Here is a 25,903-nt window from a genome sequence, read left to right as displayed (position 1 = left end):
TGGGCGGGGTTAGGCGCTCAGCCAATGAGCGGCGGGTGCGGCGGTGACGCCATCAGTGCGCGCCGGGCACAGGGCGGCATGGCGGCGTTCCGGGCGCTCGGGCTGGCGGGCTGGCTGGCGGAGCAGGCGCGGCAGGTCGGGCTGGAGCGGCCGACGCCCGTGCAGGCTGCGTGCATCCCGGCCGTGCTGCAGGGTGAGCCGTGCCGCGGGGAGGGCGGAGAGCGGGGCGGGATCCAGCCCGGGACGGCCATGGATGGGCCTGTGCGGTAGCCGGGAGTGAGCCTTCGCGGTGCCCAGCCCATCCCAAAATCCCATCCCAAAATCCCATCCCAATCCCATCCCCGGGAATGACCCCTCACTGTCCCCATCCCATCCCAACCCCATCCCAACCCCATCCCATTATCCCATCCCATAGATCCCATTATCCCATCCTATCCCAAAATCCCATCCTATCCCATTATCCCATGCCATCCCCAAATCCCACCCCATTATCCAATCCCAACCCCATCCCATTATCCCATCCCATAGATCCCGTCCCATCCATCCCAAAATCCCATCCTATCCCATTATCCCATCCCCAAATCCCACCCCATTATCCAATCCCAATCCCATCCCATTATCCCATCCCATCCCCGGGAATGACCCTTCACAGTCCTGGTTTCACCCCCGGGAATGACCCCTGACTGACCCCCATCCCTTCCTCGGGATTGGCTGCTCTTCCCCCAGTGTCCCTTTTCTCTGTGTCCCTTGCCCAGTGTCCCTTTCCAAGTGTCCCTGTCCCCGGTGTCCCTTTCCCCTTATCCTCTTTCCCCAGTGTCCCTTTCCCAGTGTCCCCGGTGTCCCTTTCCCATCCCGGTCCCACTCCTGCTGTTTCCCAGTGTCCCTTTCCCGGTGTCCCTTTCCCAGTGTCCCTGTCCCTTCCCATGTCCCAGCTCATGCCGGTGTCCCTGTCCCCAGTGTCCTTCTCCCCCTGTCCCTTTCCCAGTGTCCCTGTCCCTCCCATATCCTGGCTCATCCCGCTGTCCCTGTCCCCAGTGTCCCTGTCCCCTTATCCCCTTTCCCAGTGTCCCTGTCCCCAGTGTCCCTATCCCCTCCCGTATCCCAGCTCATCCCACTGTCCCTGTCCCCACTGTCCCTGTCCCCTTATCCCCTTTCCCAGTGTCCCTGTCCCCAGTGTCCCTGTCCCGTCCATATCCTGGCTCGTCCCCCTGTCCCTTTCCCCATGTCCCTGTCCCAATGTCCTTGTCCCAGTGTCCCTGTCCCTTTATCCCCTGTCCCAGTGTCCCTGTCCCCTTATCCCCTGTCCCCAGTGTCCCTGTCCCCAATGTCCCTGTCCCATTGTCCCTGTCCCCGGTGTCCCTGTCCCCAGTGTCCCAGTCCCCCCATATCCCAGCTCATCCCAGTGTTCCTGTCCCCTTATCCCCTTTCCCAGTGTCCCTGTCCCCTCCCGTGTCCCAGCTCATCCCGGTGTCCCTGTCCCAGTGTCCCTGTCCCAGTGTCCTTGTCCCAGTGTCCCTGTCCCCTTATCCCCTGTCCCCAGTGTCCCTGTCCCCAGTGTCCCTGTCCCCAGTGTCCCTGTCCCCAGTGTCCCTGTCCCCAGTGTCCCTGTCCCAATGTCCCTGTCCTCTCCCCTGTCCCGGCTCACCCCGCTGTCCCTGTCCCCTTATCCCTGTCCCCCTGTCCCTTTCCCCCTGTCCCTTTCCCCATGTCCCTGTCCCCAGTGTCCCTGTCCCTCCCCTGTCCCGGCTCACCCCGCTGTCCCCGCAGGTCGGGACTGCCTGGGCTGTGCCAAGACGGGCAGCGGCAAGACGGCAGCGTTTGTCCTGCCCGTGCTGCAGGTGCTCTCCGAGGATCCCTACGGCATCTTCTGCCTCGTGCTCACCCCCACCAGGTACCTGAGACCAGAGAGACCGAGCAGAGACAGGGAGGAACAGGGAGAGACTTGGGAGAGACTTGGGAGGGTCCGGGAGAGACAGGGTGAGACGGGGAGGGCAGCAGGGAGCACCGGGAGGGTACTGGAGAGCCCCGGGAGGGTCTCAGAAAGGTCCTGCAGAGCCCCAGGAGGGCACCAGAGAGCCCGGGAGAGCCCAGGAGGGCACTGGGAGAGCCCCAGAGAGCACTGGGAGAGTCCTGGAGAGCCCTGGGAGTGTCCTGGAGAGCCCTGGGAGTGTCCTGGAGAGCCTGGGAGAGCCCCAGGAGAGTCCTGGAGAGCCTGGGAGAGCCCTGGAGAGCAGAGGAGGGTCTCAGGAGGGTCCTGGAGAGCCCTGGAGAGCCCCGGGAGGGCACCAGAGAGCCTGGGAGAGCCCCGGGAGGGTCCTGGAGAGCCTGGGAGAGCCCCAGGAGAGTCCTGGTAGAGCCCCAGAGAGCCCCAGAGAGCACTGGGAGTGTTCTGGAGAGCCCTGGGAGGGCACTGGGAGAGCACTAGAGAGCCCTGGGAGAGCTCTGGGAGAACCCTGGAGAGCACAGGAGGGTCTCAGGAGGGTCCTGGAGAGCCCAGGCGGGCACCAGGAGGGCACCAGAGAGCCCAGGAGAGCCCCGGGAGGGCACTGGGAGAGCCCCAGGAGAGCTCCAGGAGAGCCCTGGGAGAGCCCCAGAGAGCACTGGGAGTGTCCTGGAGAGCCCCAGGAGGGCACCAGGAGAGCCCCAGAGAGCCCAGGGAGGGTCCTGGAGAGCCTGGGAGAACCCTGGGAGAGCGCAGAAGGGTCCCAGGAGGGTCCTGGAGAGCCCCAGGTGGGCACCAGGAGAGCCTGGGAGAGCACCAGAGAGCCCTGGGAGGGTCCTGGAGAGCATGGGAGAGCCTGGAAGTGTCCTGGAGAGCCTGGGAGAGCACCAGAGAGCCCCAGAAGGGTCCTGGAGAGCCCCAGGAGGGCACTGGGAGGGCACCAGAGCGCCTTGGAGAGCCTGGGAGGGTCCTGGAGAGCACAAGAGGGTCCCAGGAGGGTCCTGGAGAGCCTGGGAGAGCCCCAGGAGAGCCTGGGAGAGCACCAGAGAGCCCTGGGAGGGTCCTGCAGAGCGCAGGAGGGTCCCGGGAGGGATTGCAGGATTGGAATGGGATTTGCTCGGCCCCAGCGGGGTTGGAATGGGATTTGCCATTGCAACCCCATTGGGACTGGATTGGGATTTGCCATGGCAGCCCCTTTGGGATTGGATTGGGATTTGCCATTGCAACCCCAGCAGGATTGGATTAGGATTTGCTCAGCCCCATTGGGATTGGATTGGGATTTGCTCAGCCCCAGCAGGGTTGGAATGGGATTTGCCATGGCAACCCCATTGGGATTGCAATGGGATTTGCCATGGCAGCCCCAGCAGGGTTGGATTGGGATTTGCCATGGCAGCCCCTTTGGGATTGGATTGGGATTTGCTCAGCCCCAGCAAGATTGGAATGGGATTTGCTCAGCCCCATTGGGATTGCAGTGGGATTTACCATTGCTGTCCCTTTCCCCGCAGGGAGCTGGCGTATCAGATCGCCGAGCAGTTCCGAGTGCTGGGCAAACCCCTGGGCCTGAAGGACTGCGTGGTGGTTGGTGGCCTGGGTGAGTCCTGTGGGGATCCTGGGCTGCTGGGGTGGGATATGGGATAATGGGATGGGATTGGGATGGGATAATGGGATGATGGGATTGGGATGGGATAGGATTGGGATTGGGATGGGATGATGGGATGGGATGGAGAATTCCCTGAGCTGGGAGAACCCACAGGATGATGGATCCAGCTCCTGGACCCAAAATCCCACGCTGTCATTCCTGAGATTTTTTCCCATCATTCCTGAGATTTTTCCCTGTCATTCCTGAGGTTTTCCCCATCAGTCCCAAGCTTTCTCCTCATCATTCCCGAGCTTTTTCCCTGTCATTCCCAAGGTTTTTCCCTGTCATTCCCAAAATTTTTCCCCATCATTCCCGAGGTTTCTCCCCATCATTCCCGAGCTTTCTCTGCATCATTCCCGAGCTTTTTCCCCATCATTCCCAAGTTTTTCCCCATCATTCCTGAGGTTTCTCCCCATCATTCCCTCCCTTTCTCCCCATCATTCCTGACCTTTTCCCTGTCATTCCTGACCCTTTTCTCCATCATTCCCGAGGTTTTTCCCCATAATTCCCGAGGTTTTTCCCTGTAAGTCATTCCCAACCTTTCTCCCCGTCATTCCCAACCTTTTTCCCCATCATTCCCGACCTTTTCCCCGCAGACATGGTGGCCCAAGCCCTGGAGCTGTCCCGCAAGCCCCACGTGGTCATCGCCACGCCAGGCCGCCTGGCCGACCACCTGCGCAGCTCCACCACCTTCAGCCTCAAGAAGCTCAGATTCCTGGTGAGCCTGGCTGGATTTTCGGGAATCCTGCGGGTTTTCCAGCTGGGAATTCAGCTGATGGAGGTGTTTGCAGGTGCTGGACGAGGCTGACAGGCTGCTGGAGCAGGGCTGTGCTGATTTCACTGCCGACCTGGAGGTGATCCTGGAGGCTGTGCCGGCGAGGCGACAAACTCTGCTCTTCAGTGCCACCCTGAGTGCCACCCTGAGCCAGCTGCGGGCCCTGGCTGCCAACAGGCCCTTCTTCTGGGAGGCTGAGTCCGAGTGAGTGCCCAAAATTCTGGTTTTTTCTCTCTTTTCTGCTCCTTTTTCCTGCTTTTCCTGTGTATTGCCTGTCCTGTGTGTCACCTGTGCTCCTTTGGGACATTTGGGACAAGGGCAGGGAGGGACTGGAGCACCTGAGAGAGCTGGGAAAAGGTTCTTCCTGGAGAAAATGGGATCAGGGGGACATTCCCAATCTCCACAAGTCCCTGTCAGGAGGGGACAGCCAGGTTTTGCTCCCAGGGGACAACAGGGTTGTCCTTCTTCTGGGAGGCTGAATCTGAGTGAGTGCGCAAAATTCTGGGTTTTTTCCCTCTTTTCTGCTCCTTTTCCCTGCTTTTCCTGTCCTATGTGTCACCTCTGCTCCTTTGGGATGCTTGAGACAAGGACAGGGAGGGACTGGGGGAGCTGAGGGGCTCAGCCTGGAGAAAATGGGATCAGGAGGACCTTGTGGCTCTCCAAATGTCCCTGTCAGGAGGGGACAGCCAGGTTTTGCTCCCAGGGGACAACAGGGTTGTCCTTCTTCTGGGAGGCTGAGTTGGAGTGAGTGCCCAAAATTCTGGGTTTTTTCCCTCTTTTCTGCTCCATTTTGCTGCTTTTCCTGTCCTGTGTGTCACCTCTGCTCCTTTGGGACGTTTGTGACAAGGACAGGGAGGGTCTGGAACACATGAGGGAGCTGGGAAAAGGTTTTCCTGGAGAAAATGGGATCAGGGGGACCTTGTGGCTCTCCAAATGTCCCTGACAGGAGGGGACAGCCGGGTTTTACTCCCAGGGGACAACAGGCCATTCCTCTGGGAGGCTGAGTCTGAGTGAGTGCCCAAAATTCTGGGTTTTTTCCCTCTTTTCTGCTCCTTTTCCCAGCTTTTCTTGTGTGTTGCCTGTCCTGTGTGTCACCTCTGCTCCTTTGGGACATTTGTGACAAGGACAGGGAGGGACTGGAGTGTGTCCTGGGAAAGCTCTGGAGCACCTGAGGGAGCTGGGAAGAGGTTCATCCTGGAAAAAATGGGGATCAGGGAGGAAATTCCCAATCTCCACAAGTCCCTGACAGGAGGGGACAGCCAGGATTTGCTCCCAGGGGACATCAGGACAGGAGGGGACAGCCAGGGTGGCTCAGGCTTTGCTCCCAGGGGGCAAAAGGGTTGTCCTTCTTCTGGAAGGCTGAGTCTGAGTGAGCAGAATTCTGGTTTTTTCCCTCTTTTCTGCTCCTTTTCTCTGCATTTCCTGTCCTGTGTGTCACCTCTGCTCCTTTGGGACATTTAGGACAAGGACAGGGAGGGACTGGAGTGTGTCCTGGGAAAGCTCTGGAGCACCTGAAGGAGATGGGAAGAGGTTCAGCCTGGAAAAAATGGGGATCAGGGAGGAAATTCCCAATCTCCACAAGTCCCTGACAGGAGGGGACAGCCAGGATTTGCTCCCAGGGGACATCAGGACAGGAGGGGACAGCCAGGGTGGGTCAGGCTTTGCTCCCAGGGGACATCAGGACAGGAGGGGACAGCCCCAAGCTGTGCCAGGTGGGACATCCGCAGGAATTCCCTCCTGGAAAAGGTGCTCAGGGCTTGGAAGGAGCTGCCCAGGAGCTGTCCAGGGAAGGACTGGACATGGTGTGACACATCTGGGGTGACAGATCTGCTGCCAAGTGACCTCAGAGGTGTTTCCCAGCCTGGCTGATCCCAGGATTTTCCCACCATTCCCATCCCAGGGTGAGGACAGTGGAGCAGCTGGAGCAGAGGTACCTGCTGGTGCCCGAGGCAGTCAAGGATGCTTACCTGGTGCACCTGGTGCAGAGCTTCCAGGATGAGCACGAGGACTGGGCCATCATCATCTTCACCAAAACCTGCAAGTCAGTGGATTTCCCCTGGGTTATCCCTGATTTTCTGTGGTTTTCCATTGGTTTTTCCCTGGTTTTCCCTGATTTTCTCGTTGGGTTTCCCCTTGATTTTCCCTGATTTTCCCCTTGGTTTTCCCTTGGTTTTCCTTGGTTTTCCTGGTTTTCCCTTGGTTTTAATTCGTTTTCCCTGATTTTCCCTGGGTTTTCCCTGATTTTCCTGGGTTTTCCCCTGGGTTTTCCCCTTGATTTTCCATTGGTTTTTCCCTTGGTTTTCCTTGATTTTCCATTGGTTTTCCATTGGTTTCCCATTGGTTTTAATTCGTTTTCCTTGATTTCCTCTGGGTTTTCCCTTGGTTTTCCATGTTTTTCCCTTGGTTTTCCCTGATTTCCCCTGATTTCCCTTGATTTTCCCTTGGTTTTCCCTGATTTTCCTGTTGGTTTTCCCCTTCATTTTCCCCTCGGTTTTCCTCGGTTTTCCGTTGGTTTTCTCTTGGTTTTTCATTGGTTTTCCCTTTGGTTTTCCTGGGAAAACCAGGAAACCATCATCATCATCAACCAGGGCCATCATCATCTTCACCAAAACCTGCAAGTCAGTGGATTTGCCCTTTGGTTTTCCTTGGTTTTCCATTGGTTTTCCCTGATTTTCCCGTTGGTTTTCCCTGATTTTCCCTTGGTGTTCCCCTTGGTGTTCCCCTTGGTTTTCCCTGATTTTCCCTGGTTTTCCCCTGGTTTTCCCTGGTTTTTCCTTGGTTTTCCCTTGGTTTTCCCTTGGTTTTTCTGGGAAAACCAGGAAACCATCATCATCATCAACCAGGGCCATCATCACCTTCACCAAAACCTGCAAGTCAATGGGATTTTCCCTAGTTTTTCCCTGATTTTCCATTGGTTTCCCCATGGTTTTCCCCTTGATTTCCCATGGTTTTCCCCTTGATTTCCCCTTCCTTTCCCTGAAAAATCCACCAAACACTTTTCCCAGCCCACATTTCCCATACAAACCCATCCCTGCAATCATCCCTTGTCCATCCCCTGTCCATCCCAACCCATTCCTTTGCCTCATCCTCATTTTTTCCCCATTTTTCCCCATTTTCCCCCTCCAGGGACTGCCAGGTGTTGAACATGATGCTGAGGAAATACAAATTCCCCTCCGTGGCTCTGCACTCCATGATGAAGCAGGTGAGCCCAAATCCCTTGGATTTCCTTGGTTTTCCCTGATTTTCCATTGGATTTCCTTGGTTTTCCTTGGTTTTCCATTGGTTTTCCATTGGTTTTCCCTGATTTCAATCGACTTTCCTTGGTTTTCCCTGATTTCCTTTGGTTTTCCTTGGTTTTCCTTTGGTTTTTCCATGGTTTTCCTTGGTTTTCCTTGGTTTCCCCCTTGGTTTTCCATTGGTTTTCCATTGGTTTTCCTTGGTTTTCCTTGGTTTTCCCTGATTTCCCTTGCTTTTCCATTGCTTTTCCCTGATTTTCCCTGATTTCCCTTGGTTTTCCATTGATTTTCTTTGGTCTTCCTTTGGTTTTCCTGGATTTCCATTGGTTTTCCCTGATTTCCCTTGATTTTCCATTGGTTTTCCATGGTTTTCCATTGGTTTTCCCTGATTTCCCTGGTTTTCCATTGATTTTCCATTGGTTTTCCATTGGTTTTCCATTGGTTTTCCATTGGTTTTCCCTGATTTTCCCTGGTTTTCCATTGATTTTCTTTGGTTTTCCATTACTTTTCCCTAATTTCCATTGGTTTTCCTTGGTTTTCCCTGGTTTTCCATTGGTTTTCCCTGATTTTCGTTTGGTTTTCCATTGGTTTTCCCTGATTTTCCTTGATTTTCCTTGGTTTCCCCCTTGGTTTTCCCTGATTTTCCCTGGTTTTCCTTTGGTTTTCCTGGATTTCCATTGGTTTTCCATTGGTTTTCCTTGGTTTTCCCTTGGTTTTCCCCTTGGTTTTCAGTTGGTTTTCCCTGATTTTCCATTGGTTTTCCCTAGTTTTCCATTGATTTCCTTTGGTTTTCCTTTGGTTTTCCTTTAGGTTTTCCATTGTTTTCCCTTGGTTTTCCCTGATTTCCATTTGTTTTCCCTGATTTTCCATTAGTTTTCCATTGGTTTTCCCCTTGCTTTTCCCTGGTTTCCCTGATTTTCCATTAGTTTTCCATTGGTTTTTCCCTTACTTTCCCCTTGCTTTCCCCTTGGTTTTCCCTGATTTTCCCTTCCTGCACTTCCTGCCAATCCCACATCCTTTATCATTTATCATTTATTATTTATTATTTTCCCTCCCCAGAGGCAAAGGTTTGCAGCTCTGGCCAAGTTCAAGTCCAGCATCTTCAAGATCCTCATCGCCACTGATGTTGCTGCCAGGTAATTCCAGGAGTTTGGCAACAGCAAAAATCCTGAAATCTGAACAAAATTAAATCATTTGTATTGATTTAATTCGGTATTAATCAAATATTGTATTTATTTTTCTTAATTTTAGTTGAATTAATTTTATTTACAAATTATTTTACTAGTTAAATATTTTATTTATTTATCTTGCTGCCAGGTAAATCCAGGATTTTGGCAAGAGAAACCCTTAAATCTGAAAAAAATTAATCCATTTTTATTGATTTAATTGGATATTATTCAAATATTTTATTGATTTTTAATAATTTCATTGGAATTGATTTTATTTGTTTGAATTAATTTTATTTACAAATTATTTTACTAGTTAAATGTTTTATTTATTTATCTTGCTGCCAGGTAAATCCAGGATTTTGGCAAGAGAAACCCTTAAATCTGAAAAAATTAATCAATTTTTATTGATTTAATTGGATATTATTCAAATATTTTATTGATTTTTAATGATTTCATTGGAATTGATTTTATTTATTTGAATTAATTTTATTTACACATTAGTTTACTAGTTAAATGTTTTATTTATTTATCTTGCTGCCAGGTAAATCCAGGATTTTGGCAAGAGAAACCTTTAAATCTGAAAAAATTAATCAATTTTTATTGATTTAATTGGATATTATTCAAATATTTTGTTGATTTTTATTAATTTTATTTGAGTTAATTTTATTCAGTAAGTATTTTATTAATTAAATATTTTATTATTTATTTTGCTGCCAGGTAATTCCAGGATTTTGGCAAGAGCAAAAATCCTGAAATCTGAAAAAATTAAATAATTTTTATTGATTTAATTAGGTATTATTCAAATATTTTATTGATTTTTAATAATTTCATTTGATTTCATTTGATTTATTTGAATTAATTTTACTTACGAATTATTTTATTAGTGAAATATTTTATTTATTTTTTTTTTCCCCTGGAATTCTCTGATATTAAATCTCTTTTTGTACATTTATTTGGGTTTTTTTTTCCCCTGGAATTCTCTGGTATTAAATCTCTTTTTCTCCATTTATTTGGTTTTTTCCAGAGGTTTTGTCATCCCAGCAGTGCAGGTTGGAATTCCCTGATATTAAATCTCTTTTTCTCCATTTATTTGGTGTTTTCCAGAGGTTTGGACATCCCAGCAGTTCAGGTTGGAATTCCCTGTTATTAAATAAATGAAATATTTGGATTTTTTCCATGAATTCCAGAGGTTTGGACATCCCTGCAGTGCAGGTTGGAATTCCCTGATATGAAATAAATTAAATATTTGGATTTTTTTCTCTGAATTCCAGAGATTTGGTCATCCCTGCAGTTCAGGTTGGAATTCCCTGATATGAAATAAGTTAAATATTTGGATTTTTTCTCTGAATTCCAGAGGTTTGGACATCCCTGCAGTCCAAGTTGGAATTCCCTGATATTAAATCTCTTTTTCTCCATTTATTTGGTGAATTCCAGAGGTTTGGACATCCCAGCAGTGCAGGTTGGAATTCCCTGATATGAAATAAATTAAAATTTTTTCTTTTTTTCTCTGAATTCCAGAGTATTTTTTATCCCTGCAGTCCAAGTTGGAATTCCCTGATATTAAATAAATTAAATTTTTTTATTTTTTCCATGAATTCCAGAGGTTTGGACATCCCAGCAGTTCAGGTTGTCATCAACCACAACACCCCTGGGCTTCCCAAAATCTACATCCACCGCGTGGGGAGAACAGCTCGGGCAGGTGGGGATGGGAGATTGGGATTTTGGGGTTAGAAATGGGAAATTTGGGGTTAGAAATGGGAAATTTGGGATTTGGGGATGGAGAAATAATGGGAAATTTGGGGTTTTGGGGTTAGAAATGGGAAATTTGGGATTAGAAATGGGAAATTTGGGCTTAGAAATGGGAAATTTGGGATTTGGGGATGGAGAAATGGGATAGAAATGGGAAATTTGGGATTTTGGGATTTTTGGGATGGAGAAATAATGGGAAATTTGGGATTTGGGGATGGAGAAATGAGAAATTTGGGATTTTTGGGATTAGAAATGGGAATTTTGGGATGGAGAAATGGGAAATTTGGGATTTTGAGATGGAGAAATAATAATGGGAAATTTGGGATTCTTGGGATGGAGAAAGGGGAGATAAATGGGAAATTTGGGATTAGAAATGGGAAATTTGGGATTTTGGGATGAGAAATGGGAAATTTGGGATTTTGGGATGAGAAATGGGAAATTTGGGATTTTGGGATGAGAAATGGGAAATTTGGGATTTTGGGATGGAGAAATAATAATGGGAAATGGGAAATCTGGGATTCTGGGATGGAGAAATGGGAGAGAAATGGGAACTTTGGGATTAGAAATGGGAAATTTGGGATTTTGGGATCCAGAAATGGGAAATTTGGGATTTTGGGATCCAGAAATGGGAAATTTGGGATTTTGGGATCCAGAAATGGGAAATTTGGGATTTTGGGATTAGAAATGGGAAATTTGGGATTTTTGGGATGGAGAAATGGGGCAGAAATGGGAAATTTGGGGGTTTTGGGTTTTTGGGGTTTTTTGGGTTTGGGATGGTTTGGATTCATCTCTCCCCACCTGCCAGAATTCCCAAATCCCTGGTTTTTTGGGGTTTTTTGGGGGGTTTTTTTGTTTGTTTTTGGGGTTTTTTTGGGTTTGGATTGATCCCTCCCTGCCTGCCTGAATTCCCAAATCCCTGAGTTTTGGGGTTTTTTTGGGGTTTTTTGCGATTTTTGGGGTTTTTTGGGTTTGGGATGGTTTGGATTCATCCCTCCCCACCTGCCAGAATTCCCCAGTCCCTGTTTTTTTGGGGTTTTTTTTGTTTGTTTTTTGGGGGTTTTTGGGTTTTTTGGGGTTTTTTTGGGTTTTTTTGGTGGTTTTTGGGGTTTTTTGGGGGATTTTTGGGTTTTTTGTGGTTTTAGGGGTTTTGGGGTTTTTTGGGGTTTTTGGGGGTTTTTGGGTTTTTTGGGGTTTTTTGGGGTTTTTGGGTTTTTTTGGGGTTTTTGGGGTTTTTTGGGGTTTTGGGGGTTTTGGGGTTTTTGTGGTTTTTTTGGGTTTTGGGGTTTTTTTTGTTGTTGTTTTTTGGGTTTTGGGGTTTTTGGGTTTCGGTTTTTTGGGGGGGTTTTTGGAGGGTTTTTGGGGTTTTTTTGGGGTTTTTTCGGGTTTGGGCTGGTTTGGATTCCTCCCTCCCCGCCTACCAAAATTCCCAAATTTTATTTTGTTTTATTTTATTTTATTTTATTTTATTTTATTTTATTTTATTTTATTTTATTTCATTTATTGTCACCCCCAGGTCGGAAGGGCTTGGCCATCACCCTGGTGACACAGTATGACATCCACCTGGTGCATTCCATCGAGGAGGAGATCAGTGAGTGAATTTATCCCTCATTCCTGCAATTTCGTGAATTTCGGGAATTTTTGTCCCAGATTTTTGGGGATTTCCAGCCCCTGGTGATCCCAATCTCTCTCCCTGCCCAGAGCTGAAGCTGCAGGAGTTCTCGGTGGAGGAGCAGCGAGTGTTGGACATCCTGACCCAAGTGAATGTCACCAGGAGGGAGTGTGAGATTGTGAGTGTCCTGGGAATCTGGGAAAATCTGGGAAAATCCAGCAGGAAAACCCCTGGAGCTGGGGGGAGGGATGGTTGGGTCTCTTCCCGTGGTTTTGCTGGTGATTTGCAGTTTTTCAGGGTTTTTTGGAGCTGAAGTTTGGGCTTGATGGGTCCTGCTGGGCTGCTCTTCCCATCCCAACTGCTCTTTTCCCATTCCCAACTGCTTTTTTCCCATTCCCAGCTCATTCTTTTCCCATTCCCAATTTCTCTTTTCCCATTCCCAGTTGCTCTTTTCCCATTCCCACTTCTCTTTTCCCATTCTCAAGTGCTTTTTTCCCATTCCCAACTCCTCCTTTCCCATTCCCAACTCCTCCTTTCCCATTCCCAATTCCTCCTTTCCCATTCCCAACTCTTTTTTTTCCATTCCCAACTCTCCTTTCCCATCCCCACTTCCTTTTCCCCATTCCCAATTGCATTTTTTCCCATTCCCAACTCCTCTTTTTTCCCAATCCCAATTTCTCTGTTCCCATTCCCACTTCCCTTTTCCCATTCCCAACTCCTCCTTTCCCATTCCCAATTTCTCTTTTCCCATTCCCGCTTCCCTTTTCCCATTCCCACTTCCTTTTTCCCATTCCCACTTCCTTTTTCCCATTTCCAACTCCTCTTTTTTCCCAGTCCCAATTTCCCTTTTCCCATCCCCAGCTCCTCCTTTCCCATTCCCAACTCTTTTTTTTCCCCATTCCCAATTTCTCTTTTCCCATTCTCAGCTCCTTTTTTCCTTTCCCAACTCTCTTTTCCCATTCCCAAGTGCTTTTTTCCCATTCCCACTTCCCTTTTCCCATTCCCAACTCTCTTTTCCCATTCCCAATTTCTCTTTTCCCATTCCCAACTCTCTTTTCCCATTCCCAATTCCTCTTTTTCCCCATTCCCAATTTCTGTTTTTCCCATTCCCAATTTCTCTTTTCCCATTCCCAATTTCCCTTTCCCCATTCCCAATTTCCCTTTTCCCATTCCCAATTTCTGTTTTTCCCATCCCCATTTCCCTTTTCCCATTCCCAACTCTCTTTTTTCCCATTCCCAACTATTTTTCCCCATTCCCAATTTCTGTTTTTCCCATTCCCAATTTCTCTTTTCCCATTCCCAATTTCCCTTTTCCCATTCCCAATTTCTGTTTTTCCCATTCCCAATTTTTCTTTTCCCATTCCCAATTTCCCTTTTCCCATTCCCAATTTCCCTTTTCCCATCCCCATTTCCCTTTTCCCATTCCCAATTTCCCTTTTCCCATTCCCAATTTTTCTTTTCCCATTCCCAATTTCTCTTTTCCCATTCCCAACTCTCTTTTCCCATTCCCAACTCTCTTTTCCCATTCCCAATTTCCCTTTTCCCATTCCCAATTTCCCTTTTCCCATTCCCAATTTTTCTTTTCCCATTCCCAATTTCTCTTTCCCCATTCCCAACTCTCTTTTCCCATTCCCAACTCTCTTTTCCCATTCCCAATTTCCCTTTTCCCATTCCCAATTTCCCTTTTCCCATTCCCAATTTTTCTTTTCCCATTCCCAATTTCTCTTTCCCCATTCCCAACTCTCTTTTCCCATTCCCAACTCTCTTTTCCCATTCCCAATTTCCCTTTTCCCATTCCCAATTTCCCTTTTCCCATTCCCAATTTTTCTTTTCCCATTCCCAATTTCTCTTTCCCCATTCCCAACTCTCTTTTCCCATTCCCAACTCTCTTTTCCCATTCCCAATTTCTCTTTTCCCATTCCCAACTATTTTTCCCCATTCCCAATTTCCCTTTTCCCATTCCCAATTTCCCTTTTCCCATTCCCAATTTCTGTTTTCCCTCCCAGGAGCTGGAGGGAATGGATTTTGACGAGAAGAAGGAAATCAACAAGCGGAAGCAGCTGATCCTGGAGGGGAAGGTGGGTTGGGTTGGGTTGGGTTGGGTTTATTTCAAATCAACCCAAAATCAGATTCTATTCCACATTAAAATATTTTCAACAGTTTAATAGTTTGAATATTAAAAAAGGACTGGAGAAGGGATGAGGTTTGGGGAGACCTGGGGAAGGCCAAGGGATTGTCCTGGGATTGTCCCCATTGTCCTGGGGTTGTCCCCATTGTCCTGGGGTTGTCCCCAGATGTCCTGGGATTGTCCCCAATGACCTCTTGGGGTTGTCCCCAAATTATCCTGGGGTTGTCCCCAGATGTCCTGGTTTGTCCCAAAATGTCCTGGGTTGTCCCCAAACGTCCTGGCTTTGTCCCCAAGTGTCCTGGGTGTGTCCCCAAGTGTCCTGAGGTTGTCTCCAAATGTCCTGGCTTTGTCTCCAGTGATGTCCTGGGCTTGTCCCCAAGTGTCCTGGGTTTGTCTCCATTGTCCTGGCTTTGTCCCCAAGTGTCCTGGCTTTGTCCCCAGTGTCCTGGCTTTGTCCCCAAGTGTCCTGGCTTTGTCCCCAAGTGTCCTGGCTTTGTCCCCAGTGTCCTGGTTTCTCCCAAATGTCCTGGGAATGTCCTGGCTTTGTCCCCAGATGTCCTGAGGTTGTCCCCAAGTGTCCTGAGGTTGTCCCCATTGTCCTGGTTTGTCCCCAGATGTCCTGGCTTTGTCCCCAAATGTCCTAAATTTGTCCCCAAGTTTCCTGGGGTTGTCCCCAGATGTCCTGGGCTTGTCCCCAAGTGTCCTGGCTTTGTCCCCATTATCCTGGCTTTGTCCCCAATGTCCCGCTCTGTCCCCAATGTCCTGGGGTTGTCCCAAACGATGTCCTGCTCTGTCCCCAAGTGTCCTGCTCTGTCCCCAATGTCCCGCTGTGTCCCTGCAGGACCCTGAGCTGGAGGCCAGGAGGAAAGCCGAATTGGCCAAAATCCGGCAGAAGAACAAGGAGTGTCGGCAGCAGGTGCAGAGGAAGCTGCAGAGGAGCAGAGAGCTGCAGCTGGCCAGGAAAATGAGGAGGAGGATGGAGAGGAGGAGGAGGAAGATGGAAGAGGAGCAGCAGTGATGTCACCAGGCTGGATTTCCCTGGGAAATTTGGGAATTTTGGGATTTGACAGTTTCGATGTGGAAATTTCTGAGTGAAATTATTGCTGGGGGGAAGAATTCCGGAATTCCGGGATGGTTTGGGGTGGAAGGATTTTAAAAATCACTCAGTTCCAGCCTGGGAGCTCCAGAATTCCAGAATTTTGGGAATTCCACCTCAGCCAAATCACTGCTGGGTGGAAAAATCCCAAAATTCCAGAGTTTTGGGAATTCCATCTCAGCCAAATAAATCACTGCTGGGTGGAAAAATCCCAAAATTCCAGAATGGTTTGGGCTGGAAGGACTTCAAAAATCACTCAGTTCCACCCTAGGAGCTCCAAAATTCCAGAATTTTGGGAATTTCATCTCAACCAAATCACTGCTGGGTGGGAAAATCCCAAAATTCCAGGATTTTTTGGGAATTCCACCTCAGCCAGATTACTGCTGGGGAGAAGAATCCCAAAATCCCAAAATTCCAGAATGGTTTGGGCTGGAAGGACTTCAAAAATCACTCAGCTCCATCCTGGGAGCTCCAAAATTCCAGAACTTTGGGAATTCCATCTCAGCCAAATCATTACTGGGTGGAAAAATCCCAAAATCCTGGAATGGTTTTGGCTGGAAGGACTTCAAAACTCATCCCAAAAATGCTCCAAACCTCATCCTGGACACTTCTGGGATCCAGGATTTTTTGGGAATTCCATCTCAGCCAAATAAATCACTGCTGAGTGGAAAAATCCCAAAATTCCAGAATTTTTAAGGACCTTAAAAATCACTCAGTTCCACCCTGGGAGCTCCAAAATTCCAGGATTTTGGGAATTCCATCTCAGCCAAATAAATCACTGCTGGGTGGAAAAATCCCAGAATTCCAGAGTTTTGGGAATTCCATCTCAGCCAAATCATTACTGGGTGGAAAAATCCCAAAATCCCAGAATTCTGGAATGGTTTTGGCTGGAAGGACTTTAAAGTTCATCCCAAAAATGTTCCAAACCTCATCCTGGACACTTCTGGGATCCAGGATTTTTTGGGAATTCCATCTCAGCCAAATCACTGCTGGAAAGAAGGGAAAATCCCAAAATTCCAGAATGGTTTGGGCTGGAAGGACTTCAAAAATCACTCAGTTCCATCCTGGGAGCTCCAAAATTCCAGAGTTTTGGGAATTCCATCTCAGCCAAATAAATCACTGCTGGGTGGGAAAATCCCAAAATTCCAGAATTTTGGGAATTCCATCTCAGCCAAATCATTACTGGGTGGAAAAATCCCAAAATCCCAGAATTCCAGAATGGTTTGGGCTGGAAGGACTTCAAAAATCACTCAGTTCCACCCTGGGAGCTTCAGAATTTCAGAATTTTGGGAATTCCATCTCAGCCAAATAAATCACTGCTGAGTGGAAAAATCCCAAAATTCCAGGATTTTTTGGGAATTCCATCCCAATTCCTCCTCACCTTCCCAGGGATGATTTTTTTCCCACTGGAGACATTCCTGGCAGGCTGGAGAATTCCTTCCAGGAGATTTCAGATTTTTTTTCAGATTTTTTTTCAGATTTTTCGAATTTTTTCATTTTTTTCGTTTTTCAGTTTCAGATTCAGATTTTTAGATTTTTCAGATATTTTTCAGTTTTCAGATTTTTTTCAGTTTTCAGTTTTTTCAGATTTTTCAGTTTTTCAAATTTTTTTCAAATTTTTTCAGATTTTTTTCAATTTTTTTCAGATTTTTTTTCAGATTTTTTTTCAGATTTTTTTTCAGATTTTCAGCAGCTGAAATCTGATTTATCCAACTGGGATTTGAATCTCCAGGCTTGGGATTTCCACTCAACACTTGTTTGGATCAACAAATTCTCCCCTGAGAGGTTAAAAATATCAGGAGAAATTTAAAAAAAAAATCAGTTTTCCTGGAGGAGAATTCCTGGAATGCACAGGGAGGTTGGGTTGTGGATTGAAGGATTTTTTGGGGAATTTTTTGGATTTTTAAGGGATTTTTAATGCCCTGGATGGGATTTTTTGACCATTTCTGACAAAATTTCCTGGTTTTTTGGGGACAATTCCCTGTTTTTCCTGAATTTTTGGGGTAATTCCTGCCCAGAACAAAATTTTCCTCATTCCTTATTCCATCCAGAGGAACCACAGTGGGATTTTTGGTTAAAATCCCATTAAAAAATCCCATTTAAAAAAAAAAAATTTAAAAAAATCCCATTTAAAATCCCTCTGGAGACCAAAAAAAATCCCAATTTTTGGGTTTTTTTGACCCACCTGGGATCCTCAGCGCCTTTTTTTGACTGAAATTCTGTTATTTCTGTCCAAAAACAGTGTCTGGGGACAGAGAGAAATAAATATTTATTGCCACAGGTGCCTGGAAATTGCATTTTTTTGGGAATTGTGGGATCTGGAAATTGCTTTTTTTGGGGAATTGTGGGATGTGGACATTGCATTTTTTTGGGGGGGAATTTTGGGACTTGGATATTGGAATTTTTGGGAATTTTGGGACTTGGATATTGGATTTTTGGTGGGAATTGGGGAATTTTCTGCTGCTGAGCTGGTTGGGATGGAGGAAAATGAAAATTCAATCCTCTGGGAGATGAGAGAAAATTGGGATTTTTGAGGAAATTGGGATTTCTGGAATTCCAAATCCAAGGAATGATCAAATCCAACTCCTGAGAGATGAGGAAAAAAATGGGATATCTGAAAAAATTGGAATTTTTAAGATTCCAAATCCAAGGAATGATCAAATCTAATCCCTGGGAGATGAGAAAAAATTGGAATTTCTGAGAAAATTGGGATTTTTAAGATTCCAAACTCAGGGAATGATAAAATTCCATTCCTGGGAGATGAGAGAAAATTGGGATATTTGAGAAAATTGGGATTTTTAAGGTTCCAAACCCAGGGAATGAGAAAATCTAATCTCTGGGAGATTAGAAAAAAGTGGAATATCCAAGAAAATTTGGAATTTCTGGAATTCCAAACCCAAGGAATGATCAAATCCAATCCCTGGGAGATGAGAAAAAAATTGGGATATTTGAGGAAATTGGGATTTCTGGAATTCTAAATCCAAGGAATGATCAAATCCAACTCCTGAGAGATGAGGAAAAAAATGGGATATCTGAAAAAATTGGGATTTTTAAGATTCCAAATCCAAGGAATGATCAAATCCAACCCCTGGGAGATGAGAGAAAATTGGGATATTTGAGAAAATTGGGATTTTTAAGGTTCCAAACCCAGGGAATGAGAAAAATCCAGTCCCTGGGAAATGAGACAAAATTGGGAAATTTGAGAAAATTGGGATTTCTGGAATTCCAAACCTAAGGAATGATCAAATCCAATCCCTGTGAGATGAGAAAAAATTGGAATTTCTGAGAAAATTGGGATTTCTGGAATTCCAAACTCAAGGAATGATCAAATCCAACCCCTGGGGGATGAGAGAAAATTGGAATTTCTGAGAAAATTGGGATTTTTGAGGAAAATTGGGATTTTTGGAATTCCAAACCCAGGGAATGATAAAATTCCATCCTCAGGGGCATGGAAATGAGGAGGAAAAAAGTGGAATATCCGAGAAAATTGGGATTTCTGGGATTCCAAATCCAAGGAATTAAAAAATCCAATCCCTGGGAGATGAGAGAAAATTGGGATTTTTGAGGAAATTGGGATTTTTTGAATTCCAAATCCAAGGAATGATCAAATCCAACTCCTGGGAGATGAGAGAAAATTGGGATATTTGAGAAAATTGGGATTTTTAAGGTTCCAAACCCAGGGAATGAGAAAATTCCATTCCTGGGAGATGAGAGAAAATTGGGATTTTTGAGGAAATTGGGATTTCTGGAATTCCAAACCTAAGGAATGATCAAATCCAACTCCTGGGAGATGAGGAAAAAAATGGGATATCTGAAAAAATTGGGATTTTTAAGATTCCAAACCCAAGGAATGAGAAAATCCAATCCCTGGGGCATGGAAATGAGGAAAAAAAAGTGGAATATCCAAGAAAATTGGGATTTCTGGAATTCCAAACCCAAGGAATGATCAAATCTAATCCCTGGGAGATGAGAAAAAAATTGGGATATTTGAGAAAATTGGGATTTTTAAGGTTCCAAACCCAGGGAATGATGAAATTCCATTTCTGGGAGATGAGAGAAAATTGGGATTTTTGAGGAAATTGGGATTTTTGGGATTCCAAACCCAAGGAATGATCAAATCCAACCCCTGGGAGATGAGAAAAAAAATGGGATTTCTGGAATTCCTCACCCAGGAATAAATAAATCCCAACAGCAGATCAAACTGAAAGCCCTAAAAAGCAGATTTTTTCCCCAGAAATGTCCTTTTCCTGCAGCTGGGCAGCTCTGGAATTCCAGAATTACAGAATTCCCTCCCAACACCACAAATTCTGCTTTTCCCAGGTGGTTTTGGGTGTAAAAAATCAACATTTGACACAAAATCTTAACAGAAAACAATAAAAATGAACTGAAGAGAAAATAAGGAAAAGTTTCCTGAGCTAAATATTTCAATGAAACACAATAAAATAAATCTCAAATCCTCGAATATTTAACTATCATTTGACTTTAATGTGGTTTAATACTTAATATTAATATTTAATACTTAATAATAGTGTTATTAATAGTTAATAATGCTTTTCTGATTTGGGGGAAATTCTGCACCTCAAATTCAGCAAATTCTGGTTAAAATCAGAAAATTCTGAGCCTCAAATCAGTAAATTCTGGGCTTTAAATTCAGTAAATTCTGAGCCTCAAATTCAGTAAATTCTAGGTTAAAATCCAGTAAATTCTCAGACTCAAATCAGCAAATTCTGAGCCTCAAATTCAGTAAATTCTGGGTTAAAATCAGCAAATTCTGCACCTCAAATCAGCAAATTTTCCACCTCAAATTCAGTAAATTTTGCACCTCAAATGAGTAAATTCTGCCAGATTTTGGCAGGAAAATTCCGAGGGAAAAGCAGATTTTGGGACAAACTGAGTGCTGAACTCACCTCATTGCCCCTCTGAGCACAAATTACAAATAATTACTAATAATTACAAATAATTCCAATAATTCCAAATAATTACAAATAATTACTAATTAAAGGGCGTTGGGATTTTTTTTTGTTGCTGTTTTTTTGGGGTTTTTTTGGTTTTTAGGATCATTTTTCCAGCCCTGTGCTGTCAAGTGTAAAAAGAACATTTCTGCACTAAAAATAAACCTTTTTTTTTTCCTCCTCCAGGAGCAGCTGGGTTAGGTCACCTATTTTTATTTTATTTATTTTATTTTTTTGTTATTCATGGAGTTATTTAATTACAAATTCCCCCTGGAGCTTCATCCTCAGCAAACAAAAAATTTCATTCTTTGCTTCCATCGTGAACTCATTCTGATAGAAATTCTAAGTTAAATAACCTATTTTTATTTTATTTTTATTTATTATTCATTGTTATTAATACAAATTCTGGATTCATCCTCAGCAAACAAAAGCTCTTCTTTCTAAGTTAAATAACCTATTTTTATTTTATTTTATTTTATCTTTTCATTAATGGAGTTATTTAATTACAAATTCCCCCTGGAGCTTCATCCTCAACAAACAAAAAATTTCACTCTTTGCCTCCATCAAGAACTTATTCAGATAGAAATTCTAAGTTAAATAACCTATTTTTATTTTATTTTTATTTTATTTTTTTTCATTAATGGAGTTATTTAATTACAAATTCCCCTGGAGCTTCATCCTCAGCAAACAAAAGCTCTTCTTTCTAAGTTAAATAACCTATTTTTATTTTATTTTTTTTTTCATTCATGGAGTTATTTAATTACAAATTCCCCCTGGAGCTTCATCCTCAGCAAACAAAAAATTTCATTCTTTGCTTCCATCATGAACTTATTCTGGTAAAAATTTAAAGTTAAATAACCTATTTTTATATTGTTTTTATTTTATTTTATCTTTTCATTCATGGAGTTATTTAATTACAAATTCCCCTGGAGTTTCATCCTCAGCAAACAAAAAATTTCATTCTTTGCTTCCATCAAGAAGTCATTCTGATAAAAATTCAAAGGTTTTGTTGTTTTGTTTTTTTTTTTTGTCATTAATGGAGTTATTTAATTACAAATTCCCCCTGGAGCTTCATCCTCAGCAAACAAACAAAAAACTATTTTCTTTTCCTCCATCAAGAACTCATTCTGATAAAGATTCTAAGCTAACCTATTTTTATTTTTTTCTTTTCAATAACGGAGTTATTGAATGACAACAATTAAAGTTTCATCCCTCGAGTTTCATCCTCGGCTAACAAAATAAAAAAAGTTTCTTTCTTTGCCTCCATCAAGAAGTTATTCTGATAAAAATTCAGATTTCCTTATTAATTTCCTCATTTCCTCATTTCTTTCCTTATTAATTTCCTCATTAATTTCTTTATTAATTTCCTAATTTCCTCATTTATTTCCTTATTAATTTCTTTATTAATTTCCTAATTTCCTCATTTCTTTCCTTATTCATTTCCTAATTAATTTCCTTATTAATTTCCTCATTTATTTCCTTATTCATTTCCACATTTCTTTCCTTATTAATTTCCTAATTTCCTATTTTCTCAGCATTTACTCACCTTCCTGGGTGACTTTCAGAGCTCCTTGCATCGTTTTCAGATCTTCTCGGGTGACTTTTAGACCTCCTTGAATGATTTTTGGACTTTTTGGGGTGATTTTTGGACTTTTTCAGGTGATTTTTGGAGCTTTTCATGTGATTTTTGGACTTTTTCAGGTGATTTTTGGAGCTCTTCAGGTGATTTTTGGAGCTCTTCAGGTGATTTTTGGACTTTTTCAGGTGATTTTTGGAGCTTTTCATGTGATTTTTTTCAGATCTCACGATTTTTAAAACTTTCTCTCGTGATTTTTCAACCTTCTCATCCAATTTTTGGGACTTTCCCACCTGATTTTTAAACGTCCTCACCTGATTTTTAAATCATTTCACATGATTTTTAAACTTCCCCACCTGATTTTTAATCCTTCTTGAATGATTTTTAAACCTTCCCACCTGGTTTTTAAACCTTCTCACCTGATTTTTAAATCATTTCACATGATTTTCAGACCTTCTCACATAATTTTTGGGCCTCTTCATGTGATTTTTAAGCATTTTCCCATGATTTTCAGACCTCCTCACACGATTTTTTAAACCTTTTCATTGATTTTCAGATTTTCTCCCATGATTTTTCAACCTCCTCCCGTGATTTCCAGAGGTGACTCAGCTGCAGGTTCTTTCTGCTGCCAAAGTTGGAATTTTGCTCCCAGAATTCCAGGATAACTCCCAGATTTCCAGGATACAAAAGGGAAAATAAAACCAACAAAAAAAAAACCCGGAAAAAAACCCAAAAATAAACCCAAAAAAACCCAGAAAAAACCCCCCCAAAAACCCCAAAAATAAACCCAAAAAACCCCAGAAAAAAACCCCAAAAATAAACCCAAAAAAACCAGACAAACAAACAAAAAAACCCAGAAAAAAACCCAAAAATAACCCAAAAAATCCCCTAAAATAAACCCAAAAAACCCAAAAATAACCCCAAAAATAACCCCAAAAAAACCCCAAAAATCCCCAAAAAATCCCCAAAAAATCCCCTAAAATAAACCCAAAAAACCCCAAAAATAACCACAAAACCCCACAAAAATAAACCTCCAAAATAACCCAAAAAATAACCCAAAAAAACCCAAATAAACCCCAAAAACCCCAAGAGCAGCTGAGCCTCTCTCCATTGAATTCCAATTCACTGCAGAGGCAGCAGAGCCCTCAGGGATGTCCCAAAAATTCCCCAAATTCTTCCCCAAATTTCCCAAATTCCCCAAATTCAGCATTCCTGGACAAAGCCCAGCTCTGCTCAGCTCCAAGGTTTTATTAATTCTCAAGTTTTTGGCTCATCCAGGTTGGAAAAATTGCAGTTTTTTTGTTCCTCTGGGGAAGTGGGGAGGATGTGGAGAACCCGAGGGTGATCTGACAGCTGAATCTGTTCCTGAGGCTGAAAAACAGCTGGAGAACAGCTGGAAAACAGCTGGGGGAAATTCCCAGAGTTCTGGGAAACTCCCAAAGTTCTGAGGAATTCCCAAAGTTCTGAGGAATTCCCAAACATCTGGGAAACTCCCAAATTCTAGGGAATTCCCAAACATATGGGGACATTCCCAAAGTTCTGGGGGAACTCCCGAACATCTGGGGAACTCCAAAACATCTGGGGAAATTCCCAAACATCTGGGGAAACTTCCAAACATCTGGGGAACTCCTAAAGTTCTGAGGAATTCCCAAAGTTCTGGGGAAACTTCCAAACATCTGGGGAATTCCCAAAAATCTGGGAAACTTCCAAACATCTGGGAAACTTCCAAAGTTCTGGGGAAACTCCCAAACATCTGCGGAATTCCTAAACATCTGGGGAATTCCCACAGTTGTGGGAAATTCTGAAACATCTGGGAAACTCCCAAAGTTCTAGGATAACTCCTAAAGTTCTGGGGAACTGCCAAAGTTCTGAGGAATTCCCAAACATCTGGGGGAATTCCCAAACATCTGGGGAAATTCCCAAACATCTGGAAAACTTCCAAACATCTGGGGAATTTCCAAAGTTTGGGGAAATTCCCAAAGTTCTGAGGAATTCCCAAACATCTGGGAAACTCCCAGATTTCCAGGATAACTCCCAAAATTCCAGGGTGACCCCCAAACCTTTTAGGATAATTCCCACATTTCTGGGATAACTCCCAAAGTTCTGGGGCAACTCCCAGAATTGTAGGATAATTCCTAAATTTCTAGCATAATTCCCAAATTTCTAGCATAATTCCCAAATTTCTAGGATAACTCCCAGATTTCCAGGATGATTCCCAAATTTCCAGGATGATTCCCAAACTTTTAGGATAATTCCCAACTTTCAGGATTGGGCAATTGGACCAGGAGGAACTTCTCCTCCCTCCCCAGCTGGACAAACAGGAAGATTTCTTGGCAAAAATCAAGATTTTTTCCTAAAAAAACTGCAGAGAGAAAAAAGAAAAACCTCAGCGAGGCTGCTGAGCCTAGAAAATGTAAAAACCTCAGAGACACAGAAGGGAAAATTCCCAAAATCCTGGGATGATTCCCCAAATTACTGGGAGAACTCCTGAATCTCTGGGATAACTCTCAAACTTCTGGGATAACTCCCAAATTTCTAGGATAACTCCCAAAGTTCTATGATAGCTCCCAAACTTTCAGGATAACGCCCAGATTTTTAGGGTAACTCCCAGATTTCTAGGAGAATTCCCAGATTTCTGGGGTCATTCCCAAATTTCTAGGATAACTCCCAGATTTTTAGGGTAATTCCCAGATTTCTGGGGTAATTCCCAGATTTCTGGGGTAATTCACAAATTTCTAGGGTAACTCCCAAAGTTCTATGATAGCTCCCAGATTTTTAGGGTAACTCCTAGATTTTTAGGGTGATTCCCAAATTTCTGGGGTGATTCCCAGATTTCTAGGGGAATTCCCAAATTTCTAGGATAAACTCCCAAATTTCTAGGGGAATTCCCAGATTTCTGGGGTGATTCCCAAATTTCTAGGATAACTCCCAGATTTTTAGGTTAATTCCCAAATTTCTGGGGTGATTCCCAGATTTTTAGGTTAATTCCCAAATTTCTGGGGTGACTCCCAGCTGCCCAGGCAGCAGGGCACAGCTGGCACCTCTGGGCAATGCCAGGGCCAGGATGGGGCAGAGAGGGGTGGCTGGGAGCTCAGGTGAGCCCTGGAGGGGATTTGGGAACTCAGGTGCTTCCCGGAGAGGATTTGGGAGCTCAGGTGATCCCTGGAGAGCTCAGGTGCTCCTTGGAGAGCATTTGGGAGTTCAGGTGCTCCCCAGAGAAAGGTCAGGAGCTCAGGTGATCACTGGGGAGGATTTGGGAGCTCAGGTGCTCCTTGGAGAGGATTTGGGAGTTCAGGTGATCCCTAAAAAAGGATTTGAGAGCTCAGGTGCTCCTTGGAGAGCATTTGGGAGCTCAGGTGCTCCCCAGAGAAAGGTCAGGAGCTCAGGTGATCACTGGGGAGGATTTGGGAGCTCAGGTGCTCCTTGGAGAGGATTTGGGAGTTCAGGTGCTCCTTGGAGAGGATTTAGGGCACTCAGGTGATCCCTAGAAAGGATTTGGGAACCCAGGTGCTCCCTGGAGAGGATTTGGGAACTCAGGTGATCCCTGAGGAGAATTAGGGGAGCTCAGGTGATCCCTGAAGAACTCATGTGCTCCCCAGAGAGGATTTGGGAACTCAGGTGCTTCTTAAAGGGGATTTGGGAGCTCAGGTGCTCTCTGGAGAGGATTTGGGAGCTCAGGTGATCCTTGGAGAGGATTTGGGAGCTCAGGTGCTCTCCAGAGTGGATTTGGGAACTCAGGTGATCCCTGAGGAGAATTTGGGACACTCAGGTGCTCCCTGGAGAGCTCAGGTGATCCCTGGGGAGGATTTGGGAGCCTCCCTGGAAAGCTCATGTTCTCCCCAGAGAGGATTTGGGACACTCAGATTCTCCATGGGTCTCCCTCAGCCCTTGCTTGGTTCCAGGGGCTGGAAAACAGCTGGGATGACTCCCAAACATCTGGGGAAACTCCCAGATTTCCAGGATAACTCCCAAACTTGCAGGATAACTCCCAAAGTTTTAAGATAACTCCCAAAGTTTTAGGAAAACTCCCAA

General features: G+C 44.7%; 1 protein-coding gene and 5 long non-coding RNA genes across 10 annotated transcripts; 3 read left to right on the top strand and 3 right to left on the bottom strand.

Moving 5' to 3' along the window:
- The first annotated feature begins 56 nt into the window (after positions 1–56).
- Positions 57–15,704, top strand: DDX49 (DEAD-box helicase 49). 3 transcript variants are annotated; one of them, XM_085040179.1, is made up of 14 exons: positions 57–193; positions 1,768–1,891; positions 3,448–3,533; positions 4,178–4,299; positions 4,373–4,560; positions 6,257–6,397; positions 7,483–7,558; positions 8,652–8,728; positions 10,196–10,220; positions 10,388–10,460; positions 12,024–12,098; positions 12,209–12,297; positions 14,126–14,197; positions 15,089–15,704. In XM_085040179.1, exons 1-14 carry the CDS (start codon positions 79–81, stop codon positions 15,263–15,265), a joined length of 1,440 nt encoding a protein of 479 aa, XP_084896305.1. In that variant the 5' UTR covers positions 57–78; the 3' UTR covers positions 15,266–15,704. The 3 variants fall into 3 exon arrangements, with proteins under 3 accessions (XP_084896305.1, XP_084896307.1, XP_084896306.1); XM_085040181.1 differs by lacking the exon at positions 10,196–10,220 and adding an exon at positions 9,949–9,973; XM_085040180.1 differs by lacking the exon at positions 10,196–10,220 and having other exon boundaries at positions 10,363–10,460.
- Positions 14,613–15,077, top strand: LOC146426127 (uncharacterized). Its single transcript, XR_014846188.1, has 3 exons — positions 14,613–14,749; positions 14,801–14,987; positions 15,049–15,077. It is a non-coding gene; the product is annotated as an uncharacterized LOC146426127 (long non-coding RNA).
- Positions 15,393–15,788, bottom strand: LOC146426125 (uncharacterized). Its single transcript, XR_014846187.1, has 2 exons — positions 15,711–15,788; positions 15,393–15,519 (listed from the first exon to the last, which is right to left on the bottom strand). It is a non-coding gene; the product is annotated as an uncharacterized LOC146426125 (long non-coding RNA).
- Positions 15,789–20,413: 4,625 nt separating this feature from the next.
- Positions 20,414–21,167, bottom strand: LOC146426124 (uncharacterized). Its single transcript, XR_014846271.1, has 2 exons — positions 20,750–21,167; positions 20,414–20,501 (listed from the first exon to the last, which is right to left on the bottom strand). It is a non-coding gene; the product is annotated as an uncharacterized LOC146426124 (long non-coding RNA).
- Positions 21,168–23,099: 1,932 nt separating this feature from the next.
- Positions 23,100–23,825, bottom strand: LOC146426123 (uncharacterized). 2 transcript variants are annotated; one of them, XR_014846243.1, is made up of 2 exons: positions 23,730–23,825; positions 23,100–23,613 (listed from the first exon to the last, which is right to left on the bottom strand). It is a non-coding gene; the product is annotated as an uncharacterized LOC146426123 (long non-coding RNA). The 2 variants fall into 2 exon arrangements; XR_014846242.1 differs by having other exon boundaries at positions 23,711–23,788.
- On the top strand, positions 23,685–25,686 carry LOC146426122 (uncharacterized). Of its 2 annotated transcripts, XR_014846244.1 has the most exons (6): positions 23,685–23,736; positions 23,890–25,076; positions 25,137–25,166; positions 25,228–25,317; positions 25,440–25,579; positions 25,641–25,686. It is a non-coding gene; the product is annotated as an uncharacterized LOC146426122 (long non-coding RNA). The 2 variants fall into 2 exon arrangements; XR_014846245.1 differs by lacking the exons at positions 23,685–23,736; positions 25,228–25,317 and having other exon boundaries at positions 24,974–25,046; positions 25,107–25,166.
- The last annotated feature ends 217 nt before the right edge of the window (positions 25,687–25,903 follow it).

Source organism: Lichenostomus cassidix, chromosome 28 (assembly GCF_008360975.1).
Source record: "Lichenostomus cassidix isolate B80296 chromosome 28, HeHo_3.0, whole genome shotgun sequence".
In the NCBI taxonomy this organism is placed as follows: domain Eukaryota; kingdom Metazoa; phylum Chordata; class Aves; order Passeriformes; family Meliphagidae; genus Lichenostomus; species Lichenostomus cassidix.
The sequence above is the reverse complement of the archived record's forward strand: the minus strand, read 5'-3'. Positions and strand labels throughout refer to the sequence as shown.